This window comes from Chiloscyllium punctatum, chromosome 5, assembly GCF_047496795.1.
Source record: "Chiloscyllium punctatum isolate Juve2018m chromosome 5, sChiPun1.3, whole genome shotgun sequence".
In the NCBI taxonomy this organism is placed as follows: Eukaryota; Metazoa; Chordata; class Chondrichthyes; order Orectolobiformes; family Hemiscylliidae; genus Chiloscyllium; species Chiloscyllium punctatum.
The window spans coordinates 76,438,520-76,452,234 of record NC_092743.1 but is presented as its reverse complement, the minus strand read 5'-3'; the positions used below and the strand labels follow the sequence as shown (position 1 = coordinate 76,452,234).

The 13,715-nt window shown below is 42.2% G+C and overlaps 1 protein-coding gene across 4 annotated transcripts in view; it reads right to left on the bottom strand.

The window, feature by feature from the left end:
* Nucleotides 1-13,715, bottom strand: part of LOC140477175 (uncharacterized) — a 218,748-nt gene that overhangs the window by 76,406 nt on the left and 128,627 nt on the right. For all 4 annotated transcript variants that reach the window (XM_072570598.1, XM_072570597.1, XM_072570599.1 and 1 more), the window contains exon 8: nucleotides 10,418-10,556. In XM_072570598.1, coding sequence (XP_072426699.1) covers nucleotides 10,418-10,556 — 139 coding nt within the window. The remainder of the gene's footprint in view (nucleotides 1-10,417; nucleotides 10,557-13,715) is intronic.

Sequence of the window (13,715 nt, the reverse complement as noted above, 5' to 3'; positions counted from 1 at the left end):
CACTAAATGAGTATTTTGCATCAATGTTTACTGTCAAGGTGGATATGGAAGATAGAGAACATGAGGAAATAAACAGCAATATATTCAAAAATATCCATATTACAGAGAAGGTGGTGCTGGACAGCTTAAGATACAAAAGGTGGCTAAATCCTGGGATGTGATCAGGTGTATCCTAGAACTCTGTAGGAACGCAGGGAGGTCATTGCTGGGCCCCTGGTTGAGATATTTCTTTCATCAATAGCCACAGGTGAGGTGCCAGAAGACTGTAGATTGGCTAATGTGGTGCCACTATTTAAGAAAGGTGGTAAGGAAAAGCCAGGAAACGAGAGAGACTGGTAACACTCACATTGTTGGTGGACATTTATTGGAGCAAATCCTGAGGGACAGGATTTACATGCATTTGGAAAGGCAAGGACTGATTACGGAGAGTCAACATGGCTTTCTGCCATGTTCTTTGAAGAAGTAACAAAGAGGATTGATGAGGGCAGAGTGGTGACATCATCTATATGGACTTCAGTAAGATGTTCGACAAAGTTCCTCATGGTAGATTGGTTAGCAAGAGTAAATCACACAGAATAGATGGAGAACTAGATATTTGAATACAGAACTGGCTGGAAGGTAGAAGACAAATGGTGGTGGGGGAGGGTTGCTCTTCAGACTAGAAACCTGTAACCACAAGGATCAGTGTGGGTCCACTACTTTTTGCCATTTATATAAATAACTTGGATGTGAACAGAGGAGCTGAAAATGTGTTGCTGGAAAGGCGCAGCAGGTCAGGCAGCATCTAAGGAGCAGGAGAATCGATGTTTCGGGCATGAGCCCTTCTTCAGGAATGAAGAAGGGCTCATGCCCGAAACATCGATTCTCCTGCTCCTTGGATGCTGCCTGACCTGCTGCGCTTTTCCAGCAACACATTTTTAGCTCTGATCTCCAGCATCTGCAGTCCTCACTTTCTCCTGTGAACAGAGGAGGTATGGTTAGTAAGTTTGCAGATGATATCAAAATTGGAGGTGCAGTGGGCAACTAAGCTTACCTCAGAGTACAATGGAACCTTAGTCAGATGGAGCACTGAGCTGAGTGGCAGTGGAGTTTAATTTAGATAAACACAAGGTGCTCCATTTTAGATTACTTACAGTGTGGAAACAGGCCCTTCAGCCCAACAAGTCCACACCGCCCCGCTGAAGCGCAACCCACCCATACCCCTACATCTACCCTTTACCTAACACTATGGGCAATTTAGCATGGCCAATTCACCTGACCTGCACATCTTTGGACTGTGGGAGGAAACCGGAGCACCCGGAGGAAACCCACGCAGACACGGGGAGAATGTGCAAACTCCACACAGTCAGTTGCCTGAGGCGGGAATTGAACCCAGGTCTCTGGCACTGTGAGGCAGCAGTGCTAACCACTGCAAATCAGAGCAGGACTAATGCACTTAATAGTAAGGTCCAAGGGATTGTTGCTAAACAAAATGACCTTGGAGCAGATTCAATGTTCTCTGAAAGTGTAGTCCACAAGTAGATAAAATAGTGAAGATAACATTCGGTATGCTTGCCTTTTGCAGTCAGTGCACTAAGTATATGAGTTGGAAAGACATATTGCATTGGTTAAGCCACCATTGGAATACTGCGTGCAATTCTGTTCTCCCTACTATTGGAAGGATGTTGTGAAACTTGAAAGGGTTCAGCAAAGATTTACAAGGATGTTGCTAAGGTTGGAGGATTTACGCTATAGGGAGAGGCTGAATAGATTTAGGGCTGTTTTCCCTGGAGTAATGGAGGCTCAGGGGTCACCTTATAGAGGTTTATAAAATCATAAAGGCATGATAGGATCAATAGACAAGCTATTTTCCCCAGGATGGGGGAGTCCAAAGCTAGAGAGCATACGTTTAAGGTGAGAGGGAAAAGATTTAAGAGGGACCTAAGGGGCAACCTTTTCATGCAGAGGATGGTGCATGTGTGGAATGGGCTGCCAGAGGAAGTGGAGGAGGCTGGTACAATTACAACATTCAATAGGCATCAGGATGGGTATATGATTAGGAAGGGTTTAGAGGGATTTGGGTTAAATGCTGGAAAATGGGACTATACTTATCCAGGATATTTGGGCAGCATAGATGAGTTGGACCAAAGGATCTCTTGTATATCTCTACGACTGTATGTGATAAATGGCAAATGACATGCATCTCACAATAGAGCCAGCCAATGGCCACCTTCAACAAGCATGAATATAATAAGCGTCCCTTGATGTTCAGTGGGTGAATATCAATATCCTGGGGTTACAATCCTGACATCAAACTATGTCAGCAACACTTCTCAGTCTCTAGGTCAGACTTTGAAACAATTGCAAAACAGCTGAAGGACTGCAGTTTCAGGAAAGTGGCTCAGCACCACCATCACCAGGGCAACTGGGAATGAGTGACAAATACTGGCTTAGCCAGCAATGCTCACATAAAATAATACGAAAATATTCTCCTAACAAGCTTCTCGGGGCTTGTGCTATAAGAGACAAATACTTTATTGCCAACTACAAACTGAAACGGAAATTGGACTGATAACTGAAAAATCGGGAGAGTTGTGCAACTTGAAAATCAAGTGTTACAGATTTGAAACAAAAACAGAAATTGCTGGAGAAACTCAGCAGGTCTGGTGGTATTTGTGGAGAGAAAGCAAAGTTAATGCTTCGGGTCCAGTGACTCTTCTTCAGTGATCCTTCTCCAGTTATTTATGCTATTTAAGATTTGTGTATTGTTCAAATAATGCTGCTTGTTGCACGAGGGAGAATTTGAGACTAGGTGGTACAAAGAATATTTCGAGGTCAGGAAATTTAGCCCTCTGATTGATCGGGTTGCAGATTGTTAAAAAGTGCCAAGAGAAGCAGTCTGCAGACAGAAAGAATCTCTCCCTCTCATTGGGAAAAACACAAAAAACCAAGAAAGCTTAAAGGAAGGAATTCTAAAGCAAGAAAAGGCCTAGGTTCACCTGATTGATTATTGGAACAAAGAGTGACTGTCATTCGACAGACAGCAGCATGTCATCATTGTTAAGAATGAAAGGAGTGAAAATAACTTCCACTGTGTGGTATGGACCTTGGATTTTTGGAATTTTATTTCACCTCTCTACATTCTTACCCTACCAATAACGTTAGCAATAAAACATGCATCTTGTTTCTGTCCTAATTGTGATAAGCATGTGCATATTTGGGGTTTGGCAAGGTACTATTTAAGTTGCAAAAATTAAATTTATTTTTCCATTGCTCTTGTTAAATGAATTTGTAACAAATAGCATTATTTTCTCAGTTGTTGCTGAAACCTGGTGTGAAATGCTCTGTCCTGAGTAGCAAATAAATCCTTTTGCTGATCTCATTGGGATTTTATACATTTATATATTTTGCAATGATGTTAGGAACAGTGGAACACAATTATTAGTACATTTTCATGACTAAGGATGTTACTAAACTAGAAATGGGGTGCAAAAACATTTACAAGAATGTCACAGAAATTGTAGGGTTTGAGTTATAAGCAGAGGTTAGGGAGGTTGGGAATTTATTCACTGAAGCGGAGGAGGCTGAGGGGTGATCTTATTGAGGTTTATAGAACCATAAAGGGCATAGTTGAGGTAAACGGCCAAGGTCTTTTCCCCAGGGTACAAGTGTCCAAACCTAGAGAGCGTAGGTTAAAGGTGAAAGGGGAAAGGGGAAAGATTGAAAAGGGACCTGACAGGCAACTCTTTTCACACAGAAGCTGGCGTGTATATGCAACAAGCTACTAAAGTGGTAGATGTAGATACAATTAGGCATTTAAAAGAAATTTTAACAGGCACGTGGATAGGAAAGCTTTGGAGGGATATGGGCCAAATGCAGGCAAATAGGACTAGTTCAGTTTAGGAAATCTGGTTAGGATGAACGAATTGGACCGAAGGGTCAGTTTCTCCACTGAAAACCTCTCTGACTCTATAACCAGCACATTCACTAAATATCACCTGTTGTACATCTAGATAAAAACATATAAATCTATGAAAATCTGTGCTTTTAAAAGTACTTTACAAAAATGTTAATATCTTATCCACTCATTTATGCTCACCACTACATACATAACACACACATTCTCTCCCTCCCTGTATCTCACCACAATTACCCTTTTTGCACACTCTCTCTGTTCGCCACCCTTTGGGCAGGGGGTTTCCAGCATTAGTGATGCAGGTGGAAATCCTCAGACCTCTCCACGAGAGGATAAAAGATATTGAAAATCAACACGAATTCTAAGTAAATCTGCCATTACTCAATGTTGATTCGCTGTAACCCTCAGAATTCAATACCAAATTTAATCATTTTAGAGCCTGAGGACTTTCTTCCATGCCCTTTAGCCACCCCCACACCCCAAGCCTTGTCATCACATGGCTGCTTTTATCACAACCAACCCATTTTCATGCACTAATACCCATTAACATCTTTGCTTTTCTCTGGCTCACCATTATCCATTCCTTTGGGAAAAAGTGAGGACTGCAGATATGTCAACTCTCCTGCTCCTCGGATGCCGCCTGACCTGCTGTGCTTTTTTCAGCAGCACACTTTTTGACTTGTTGTCCATTCCTTTCTCTGGATTCCCTCTCCACCTATTGTTTATTTCCTCCTTACACTCCCGCCTCTCACCCAGTCTTAGCAGATATACCACCATTCCTAGTTACAACCGGTTGTGAAGGGTCACTGGACCTGAAATGCTGACTCTATTTTCTCTCCACAGATACTCCAGATACTCTAAGTTGACCCAGCAATTTCTCTTGTAGTTTAGATTTCGTTCATCCTCAGCTCAAGAGAGACTATGGCTCCTCTGCTCTCTCCTCCCATTCCCAGAAAAACCCTCAGGGACACCAGGGTTCTATTGTTCTTACCTCCCCATCACCAGCTGAAGGCAAGAGAGACTCAGGCTCCACTGCTCCCCTCTCCCCATCACCTACCAAACTCCAAGAAGGATTCACATTCCACAGGTTCCCCCCTTCCCTTTCCTCTAGCCAAACCCCAGATTCACTCAATCTCTGCTGTTCCCTCCTCCCCATTACTAGCCAAATTTGCTCTCTCTATTCCTCTATCACCCGCCAAGTCCCAGGAGTATTTGGACTCCACTGCTTCCTCTTACTTTCCTTTAGCTAAACCTCAAGATACCCAGGCTTCACTGGTCTTCCTCCCTCTGCTCCAGCTGAACTCCAAGAACACTCAGTCTCCTGCATCCTCCTCCCCATCAACAGTCGATCCTGAGAGAGACTTGGTCTCCAGTGATCCCTTCTCCCTCTCAAGTCAAATTGTTCAGACAATGAGTTCCTAAGAAGATCTATTAGATTCGAAATGTCAAGAATTGGACAGAATACTCAAGAAGTACTCAGTACAATAGGAGGGAAGTTATGCAAATCGTTCATAATATCCCTGTTAGTTTACAGCTAAAATACTGCTTGCACTTCTGGTCACCACATAGAACATAGAAAAATACAGCACAGAACAGGCCTTTTGGCCCACGAAGTTGTGCCGAGGTTTAATCCTAATGTAAAAAATAATAACCTACGCACCTCTCAACTCACTATTCTCCATGTGCCTGTCCAGAAGTCGCTTGAATGTCCCCAATGACTCTGCTTCCACCACCACCACTGACAACGCATTCCATGCATTCATAACTCTCTGTGTAAAAAACCTATCTCTGATGTCTCCTCTATACCTTTCCTCCTAATATATTCAAACTATGACCCCTCGTACCTGACAATTCTGCCCTGGGGAAAAGTTCTAGATTAGATTACTTACAGTGTGGAAACAGGCCCTTCGGCCCAACAAGTCCACACCGACCCGGCGAAGCGCAACCCACCCATTCCCCTACATTTACCCCTTTACCTAACACTATGGGCAATTTAGCATGACCGATTCACCTAACCTGCACATCTTTGGACCTTGGGAGGAAACCCACGCAGACACAGGGAGAATGTGCAAACTCCACACAGTCAGTCACCTGAGTCGGGAATTGAACCCGGGTCTCTGGCGCTGTGAGGCAGCAGTGCTAACCACTGTGCCGCTTAAAATATAGTTTATATTGGGGAAGTAAGGTTATGTTGGAGTTCCACATGGTTCGGGGACAGCTGGAATACTGTGCTCACTTCCAGTCACCGAATAATGGGAAAGATGTACTTGGACTGGTGGATGTGCAGAGGAGATTCACCAGTATGTTGTCTGGGATTGAGTGCTTTAGCTATGAACCTTACAGATTACTTCACAAATTACTTACAGTGTGGAAACAGGCCCTTCGGCCCAACAAGTCCACACCGACCTGCCGAAGCATAACCCATCCAGACCCATTCCCCTACATTTACCCCTTCACCTAACACGACGGGCAATTTAGCATGGCCATTTAACCTAATCTGCACATGTTTGGATTGTGGGAGGAAACCGGAGCACCCAGAGGAAACCCAAGGAGACACGGGGAGAATGTGCAAACTCCACACAGAGAGTCGCCTGAGATGGGAATTGAACCCTGGTCTCTGGCGCTGTGAGGCAGCAGTGCTAACCACTGTGCCACCGTGCCACCCTCCACTGTGCCACCTTGCCGTTATTGACTCTATCTATTCCTCTCATTATCTTGTATACCTCGAACAGGTCTCCTCTCTTCCTCCTTCTCTCCAGAGAGAAAAGTCCGAGCTTTCTCAACCTTCCTTCATAAGGCAAGCCCTCCAAGTCCAGGCAGCATCCTGGTAAACCTTCTTTGCACCCTCTCCAAAGCCTCTGTATCTTTTCTATAGTAGGGTGACCAGAACTGGACACAATACTCAAAGTGTGGTCTCACCAGGGACTTGTAGAGCTGTAGCTCTTAAACTCGATCCCCCTGTTAATGAAAGCAAAAAACACCATATGCTTTCTTAACAACCCTATCCACTTGGGTGGCAACTTTGAGGGATCTATGTACTTGCACACCCAGATCCCTCTGTTCCTCCACATAGTCAAGAATCCTGTCTTTAATCCTATATTCAGCATTCGAGTTTGACCTTCCAAAATGCATCACTTCGCATTTATCCAGGTTGAACTCCATCTGCCATTTCTCAGCCCAGCTCTGCTTCCTGTCTATGTCACGCTGCAGACTGCAATAGCCCTCAATACTATTGACGACACCTCCAACCTTTGTGTCATCTGTAAATTTACTAACCCACCCCCTCAACCTCCTTGTCCAAGTCATTTATAAAAACTATGAAGAGCAGTGGCCCAAGAAATGAGCCCTGCGGGACACCACTGAACACTGACCTCCAGGCAGAATACTTTTCCATCAATTCTGAATCCAGATAGCCAAATCTCCCTGTATCCCATCCTTTCTGACTCTATGAATGAGCCTACCATGTGAAACCTTATCAAATACCTTGCTGAATTTCGTATACACCACATTCACCGCTCGATCTTCATTGACCTGTCTTGTCACTTCCTCGAAGAATTCAATATGATTTGTGAGGCATGACCTGCCCCTCATAAAGCCATTCTGACTGCCTTTAATCACGCTATTCTTTGCCAAATAGTCATAGATCCTATCCTCAGAATTCTTTCCAAAACTTTGCTGACCACAGATGTAAGACTGGTCTGTAATTGCCAGGGATTTCCTGGTTACTCTTCTTAAAAAGAGGAACAACGTTTGCCTCCTTCCAATCCTCCAGTATGACTCCCGTGGAGAGTGAGGAGGCAAAGATCTTCGCCAACGGCTCAGTAATCTCCTTTCTCGCTTCCCGGAGCAGCCTAGGATAAATCTGGTCTGGCCCTAGGGACTTATCCATCTTAATGTTTTCCTAAATTTCTAGCACATCAACTTCATCAACCTTGATCTGGTCAAGCCTGTATCCCAGCTCCTCAAAGTTCTCATTCACAACAAGGTCCCTTTCCTTAGAGAAAACTGAAGCAAAATACTCATTTAAGGCTTCCCCTATCTGCTCAGACTCCACACACAAGTTCCCTACGCTAACCTTGATCGGTCCTACCTTCTCCCTGATCATTCTCTTATTCCTCACGTATGAGTAAAATGCCTTTGGGTTCTCCCTAATCCTTTCATGCCCCCTCCAGCTCTCCTCAGTCCATTTCTGAGCTCCTTTCTAGCAAGCCTGTAATACTCTAATTCTGCGCTAGATCTTTGCTTCCTCCACCTTACATATGCTGCCTTCTTCCTTTTGTCGAGAAGCTCCTCTGTTTTCATCATCCAAGGTTCCTTAATCTTACCTCTTCTTACCTGTCTCAGAGGAATAAATGCTTGCATCACTCGCAACAACTGCTCCTTAAACAGTCTCCACATGTCTGCTGCGCCCTTTCTGTGGAACAATTGCTCACAATCTGTACTTCCCAACTCCTGTCTGATAGCATCATAATTTCCTTTTCCCCAATTAAATACCTTCTCTCAGTAACTGTTCCTTTCGCTCTCTAAGGCTATGTTAAATGTTAGGCAGTTGTGATCACTGTGACCAAAGTGTTCTCCCACCGCGAGATCTGACACCTGTCCTGGCTCATTGCCAAGCATCAAATCCAAAATGGCCTCTCCCCTCATCAGTCTGTCTACTTTCAGAGAATTGAGTATTTGAGAGAAGATTTACCAGAATGGTTTCAGGAATGAGAGATTTCACTACTAAGCTGAGTGAAGAAACTGGAAAATTATCTTTCTTGGGAGAAAAGATATTGAATTAAGACTTCATAGGATTGTTCAAGACAGACTCAATAAAGTAGGCAAGGAGAGGCTGTTCCCATTAGATCAAGATACAGGTTTAAGTTTCTGGATAAGAGAAGCAGGGTTATGTGAGAAACAGCATTTTTTAAAATGCAGCAAGTGGGAAATGACTTGGAAACTGCTATATAGGTAGTGGAACTGGAAATAATTAATAATTTGTAAAAGAAATTTGAGGGAAATGAACTTGTGAATTGAGGATAGAATATAGAATGCAGATCCATCCAGTTACTTCCAGAGACTCAGCAGGAATTCAATGAGCTAAATAGCTTTCCTCTGTGCCATAATGACTCAACTGTCAGAAGCAGAGCTCAATAACACTCAAGATGTACTCAGCATCACCCAAGATAAAGCAGTCCACTTGACTAAATTCCTAGCCACTATACACATTCACTCTCTCTGCTACCAGTGCACGTGCAGTAGCTTACACTGTATATATAGTGTACTGTCATAATTAATGTAAGTCTTTCCCTTGTTCCTTCTGAAGCTGTGTTCTTAATCATCCTAAAGGACAAAGACAGTAGATGCACAGGAGCACTAGGACCTGTTAGCTCCCCTCTAAATCACGAATCATCACAACTTGCAGCAACATCCCCTTCACTATCAGCGAGTCAAGATTTGTAATTCCATCCCTAATAGAACTGTGGGAAACATAACCTACATATGGACAGCAGTGGGTCCATAAGTAGACTCGCCACTAACTACTCAATGAGATGAACAATAAATGCTGGCCTTCTTAGTGGTACTCATTTTCCAAGAATGAATTAAAAGAACAACACATTAGGTGACCTTCAAGTTTGAACTGTAACTTAATGAAAAATGATATATTGGATTTTCTGATCCAATGAATGGTTTTACAGGACACAGCACTTCCGGTCAGTTTCTGGAAGACTTCCATCAAACCTCCATAATTATTATTTTTTTTCCTCTCCAAGCAGCATAGGAGGTTGAGAGGCAACCTTATAATATTTTGTAAAAAATGAGATGTACAGAGACAGCTAATAATGTCAGTTGTCTGTCCTCTCGGATGGGGAATTTCAAAGCGAGTAGACATTTTTAAGATGAGAGGAGAGAGATTTTAAAAAGAAATGAGGAACAATTCCTTTTTTTTTTACACAGAGGGTGGTTTGTGTGTGGAATGAACCTCCAGAAGTAGTAGTGGATGTTGGTACAATTATAAAGTTGAAAAGATATTTATATAAGGACATGAATAGGAAAGGTTTGGAGGGAAGGCAGGTGGGACTAGTTTAGTTTGGGATTATGGTCAACATGGACTGTTTAGACCAAAGGATCTGTTTCTACACTATCTAACTCTATTGACTGAGCTTTAAAAACAAAAATCCAAGCACAGCTCAAGTTCACATGACTATGTCTCTTTGTTACTTACTGCACTGGCGTACAGAATTACATGGGAATCATGTTACAATTCTCAATTTTCTCCTTTACCTATAGTCTATCCAATTTTACAGCACAATTTTGAATTGTGCAATTGATTTCAGTATTTATTTCATCATTAGTCCAAGCATCAAGCATCATGTTTCAATGGAAATCAGCTCAACAAGGTGTAAACACAATTGTAAAGCAGCAACTTTGGAGCCTGCGACATCAATCTTGCCAGATTTCAATAACAGCAGATTTAATAACAGCACGTTCGGGAATAAATATGTCCTACTATGTCAGAAAATAAAATTGACTGCTTACCTGTCTCCTCATAAAATCCTCAGAAATATTCTCCCCTTTCTCAGCTGGTTCCATTAGCCCAGCGATTAAAAGCATTCTATTTAACCCCAGAGCAGCAAAGAACTGCAGTGTCTGATGATATGAGAGCAGTTCATTATACCTGGAAGAAAGATAAAAAAGATGCAGAAAGGAATCTTACTAAGATTTGCTATGGTGAGGATATCAATGACAAGTTCATTTGTTCTTCAATTCTGGCAGTTAGCAATGACACAGAAGACAATGTCCCTCTGCAACTTTCATCAATGTTTTGTTTTTTTTTTACTCAAGCTATCTTTGTTGTCTGACCATAGTATAAAATATCAAGATTGTTCACGCCTATCAGACATATTAGCTGGCTAACTCACTTTCACACATCTGCTTGACCACTAAATACTTATCCAATTTATCCAAAGATGTGCAGGTCCGGTGGATTGGCCATGCTAAATTGCCCGTAGTGTTAGATGCATTAGTCAGAGGGAAATGGGTCTGGGTGGTTTACTCTTTGGAGGGTCGGTGTGGACTTGTTGAGCCGAAGGGCCCATTTCCACACTGTGGGGAATCTAATCTAATTCAGTATTGAATGAACAGTGGGAAGACTGAATCCATTAATTTTGGACCTCACTCCATGCAGTTGTGAGTGATCTAACATATTTACATTCAATACTTTCCTGAAGTATTGAATGTAAATATTCAATAGGTTGTCCTAACTACTTGATGAAGGAGCAGCGCTCAGAAAGCTAGTGCTTCCAAATAAGCCTGTTGGACTATAACCTGGTGTTGTGAGATTCTTAACTTTGTACACCCCAGCCCAACACTGGCTCTTCCAAATCATGATTACCCCATACACTTTGCAAATCAATGTCCCATCTCCAATTTCCCTTTTCTCTTTAAAACTCTTGGAGGTGTTGTCATCTCACAAATCCATTCATAGCATTCCTGGAACTCTACAATAGAAACCCTCCAATAGGGTCTCTCCTGCCATAGTACGTATATGGCTCATCATGGTCACAAGTGACATCCTATGCGTTTATAACAGATGTAAACTTTCAGTGCTTCACCATCATGACCTGGCTGCCCCCTCTGACACGGTTAGCCATTCCATTCTCCTTCAACACCTCTCTGTTGTCCAGATGGGTGCACTCACACTGTTCCATTCTTATCTATTAAATTTGCATTGTACATTTTGGTGTTCCTCAAGGCTCAAACCAGCTATGACAGCATCACCCAAAATGTACAGTATTAGTTCTCACAATGACAATGACAACAACCAGCCCCACTTCATAACCTCCTTCAATTTTTCCACTGTTGCTAAATTCTCAGATACATATCCAATATTCATTATTAGATGAGAAGAAATTTCCTCTAAATAATGGGAAGACTGAATCCATTAATTTTGGACCCTCGTCCAAACTCTGGTCCTTGCTACTGGCTCCATTATATTCCCTAATACTGCTGAGATTAGGCCAATCTGTGCACAACCTTTACCTCATATTTGAACTTCCGATGAGCTTCTAACCTTATAACCCTATAATGTCTATTTCAAAATCCAAACGTCACCCAAATTTCCATCACTTATTTGCTGTTTAAACCCTCATCCATGTTTTTGTCACCTCTTGATAAAATTATTCCAATGCACTCCTGATGGGTCTTCCACATTCTACAAAGGTTCGGGTCACCCAAAACTTAACTAACTCTGCACTGATTTGCACTAACTTCCGAATCTTTATCACCCAATACTTGATTTAAATTCACTCCCAGTTCAGCAACTTTAGAATTCTCATATTGTTTTTAAATACTTCCGTAATCTTACTCCTCCTTATCTCTGTATTCTCCTTTAGCCTCACAAACATCTGAGCTATACGCACTCTTCTAACTCTGGTTCTGTGCATTCCCAATTATTATTCCTCAACATTGGTAACTGTTTCTCAAGTTGCCTTAACCTCAAGCTCTGGAATTCCCTCTCCACAGTCTCTGTCTCTCTATACCACTTTCCTACTTCAAGACACAATTTAAAACCTACCTCTTTGACCAGTTTCTAGTCATCTGCCTCAATAATGTACATGATTTGCTATCACACTTGGTTTAATAATTCTTCTATAAAAGTGCCTTGAGACTATCTATCGCCTTACCAGCTACCTTCCCCCCAGCCCCAACCTCCCTCCTATTTAACTCTCAGCCCCCCCTTCCCCCCCTACTCGCCCCCACAATCCCTGATGAACAGCTTATGCATGAAATGCCAATTTTCCTGCTCCCCCGATGCTGCTTGACCTGCTTACTTTTCTAGCCCCACACCTTTTGTCTCTGATCTCCAGCATCTGCAGACCTTATTTTCTCCGAGCTCAAAGGTGACAGAGTCTAACAACATAAACACAAAAGGTAAGATTGAAGTGTTTGTAACATCTTCATTCAAAGTGCGAAGTGATTGCATGAATTTTCTCAGATTCCTCCTGAAGTCTCAACATCACACAGTCCAGTCTATAATCTATTTGATTCCCTCTGCAAGAAAAATCTGTGTTCAATGGACATATACATGGTCATGGGCTGCCAACAACACTGAATTAATACATGAAGATCTGTAGCTCCAGTGGGAGCCATGCCTCTAGCCAAGCTCTTCTAATACAACAACAACCAGCATCTACCTAGCAATTTGGAAAATTATCCAGGTATACGCTCTCCACAAATCCAACCTAGCTAATTATTGTCCCATTGACCTACTCTCAGTTATCAGCAAAAGTTGTCAAGGTTGCTATTAACTGGCACTTACCCACCAATGATCTACTTGGATCTGGCAGAAATATTTAGTTCCCGATGTAATTTTTATATAAAGATGGACAAAAGAGCTAAACTCAGAGATCAGGTGAAGAGACTGCTCTTGATATCAATATCACATTTGACCAAATGTGACATCAAGGAACCATACTGAAATTAAGGAATGGGGATGTGGGATTTTTCACTGGTTTACAATATTTCAGACATAAAAGAATATGGCTGCAATTATGGAGGCCAACTACCTCAGCCAAAGAACAACAGTGTAAAAATTCCTCTGGAGTTATGTACTGATGATTCAACTGCTCCATCAATGCCTTAACTATAAACTCAAAACTAAGCCATCCAGCTGATGTTTGCATTCATAATTCCTCAGATAATGTAGCAATTCATGAGTATGTATCACAAAACTTGCACAGATTTCTGTTTTGGGGAAATAACCAGAAAGAGATATTCAATCAAAGCATCAAGTTAATATCAACTGCAACAAGTCAAAGTCCCCACACATAATGTT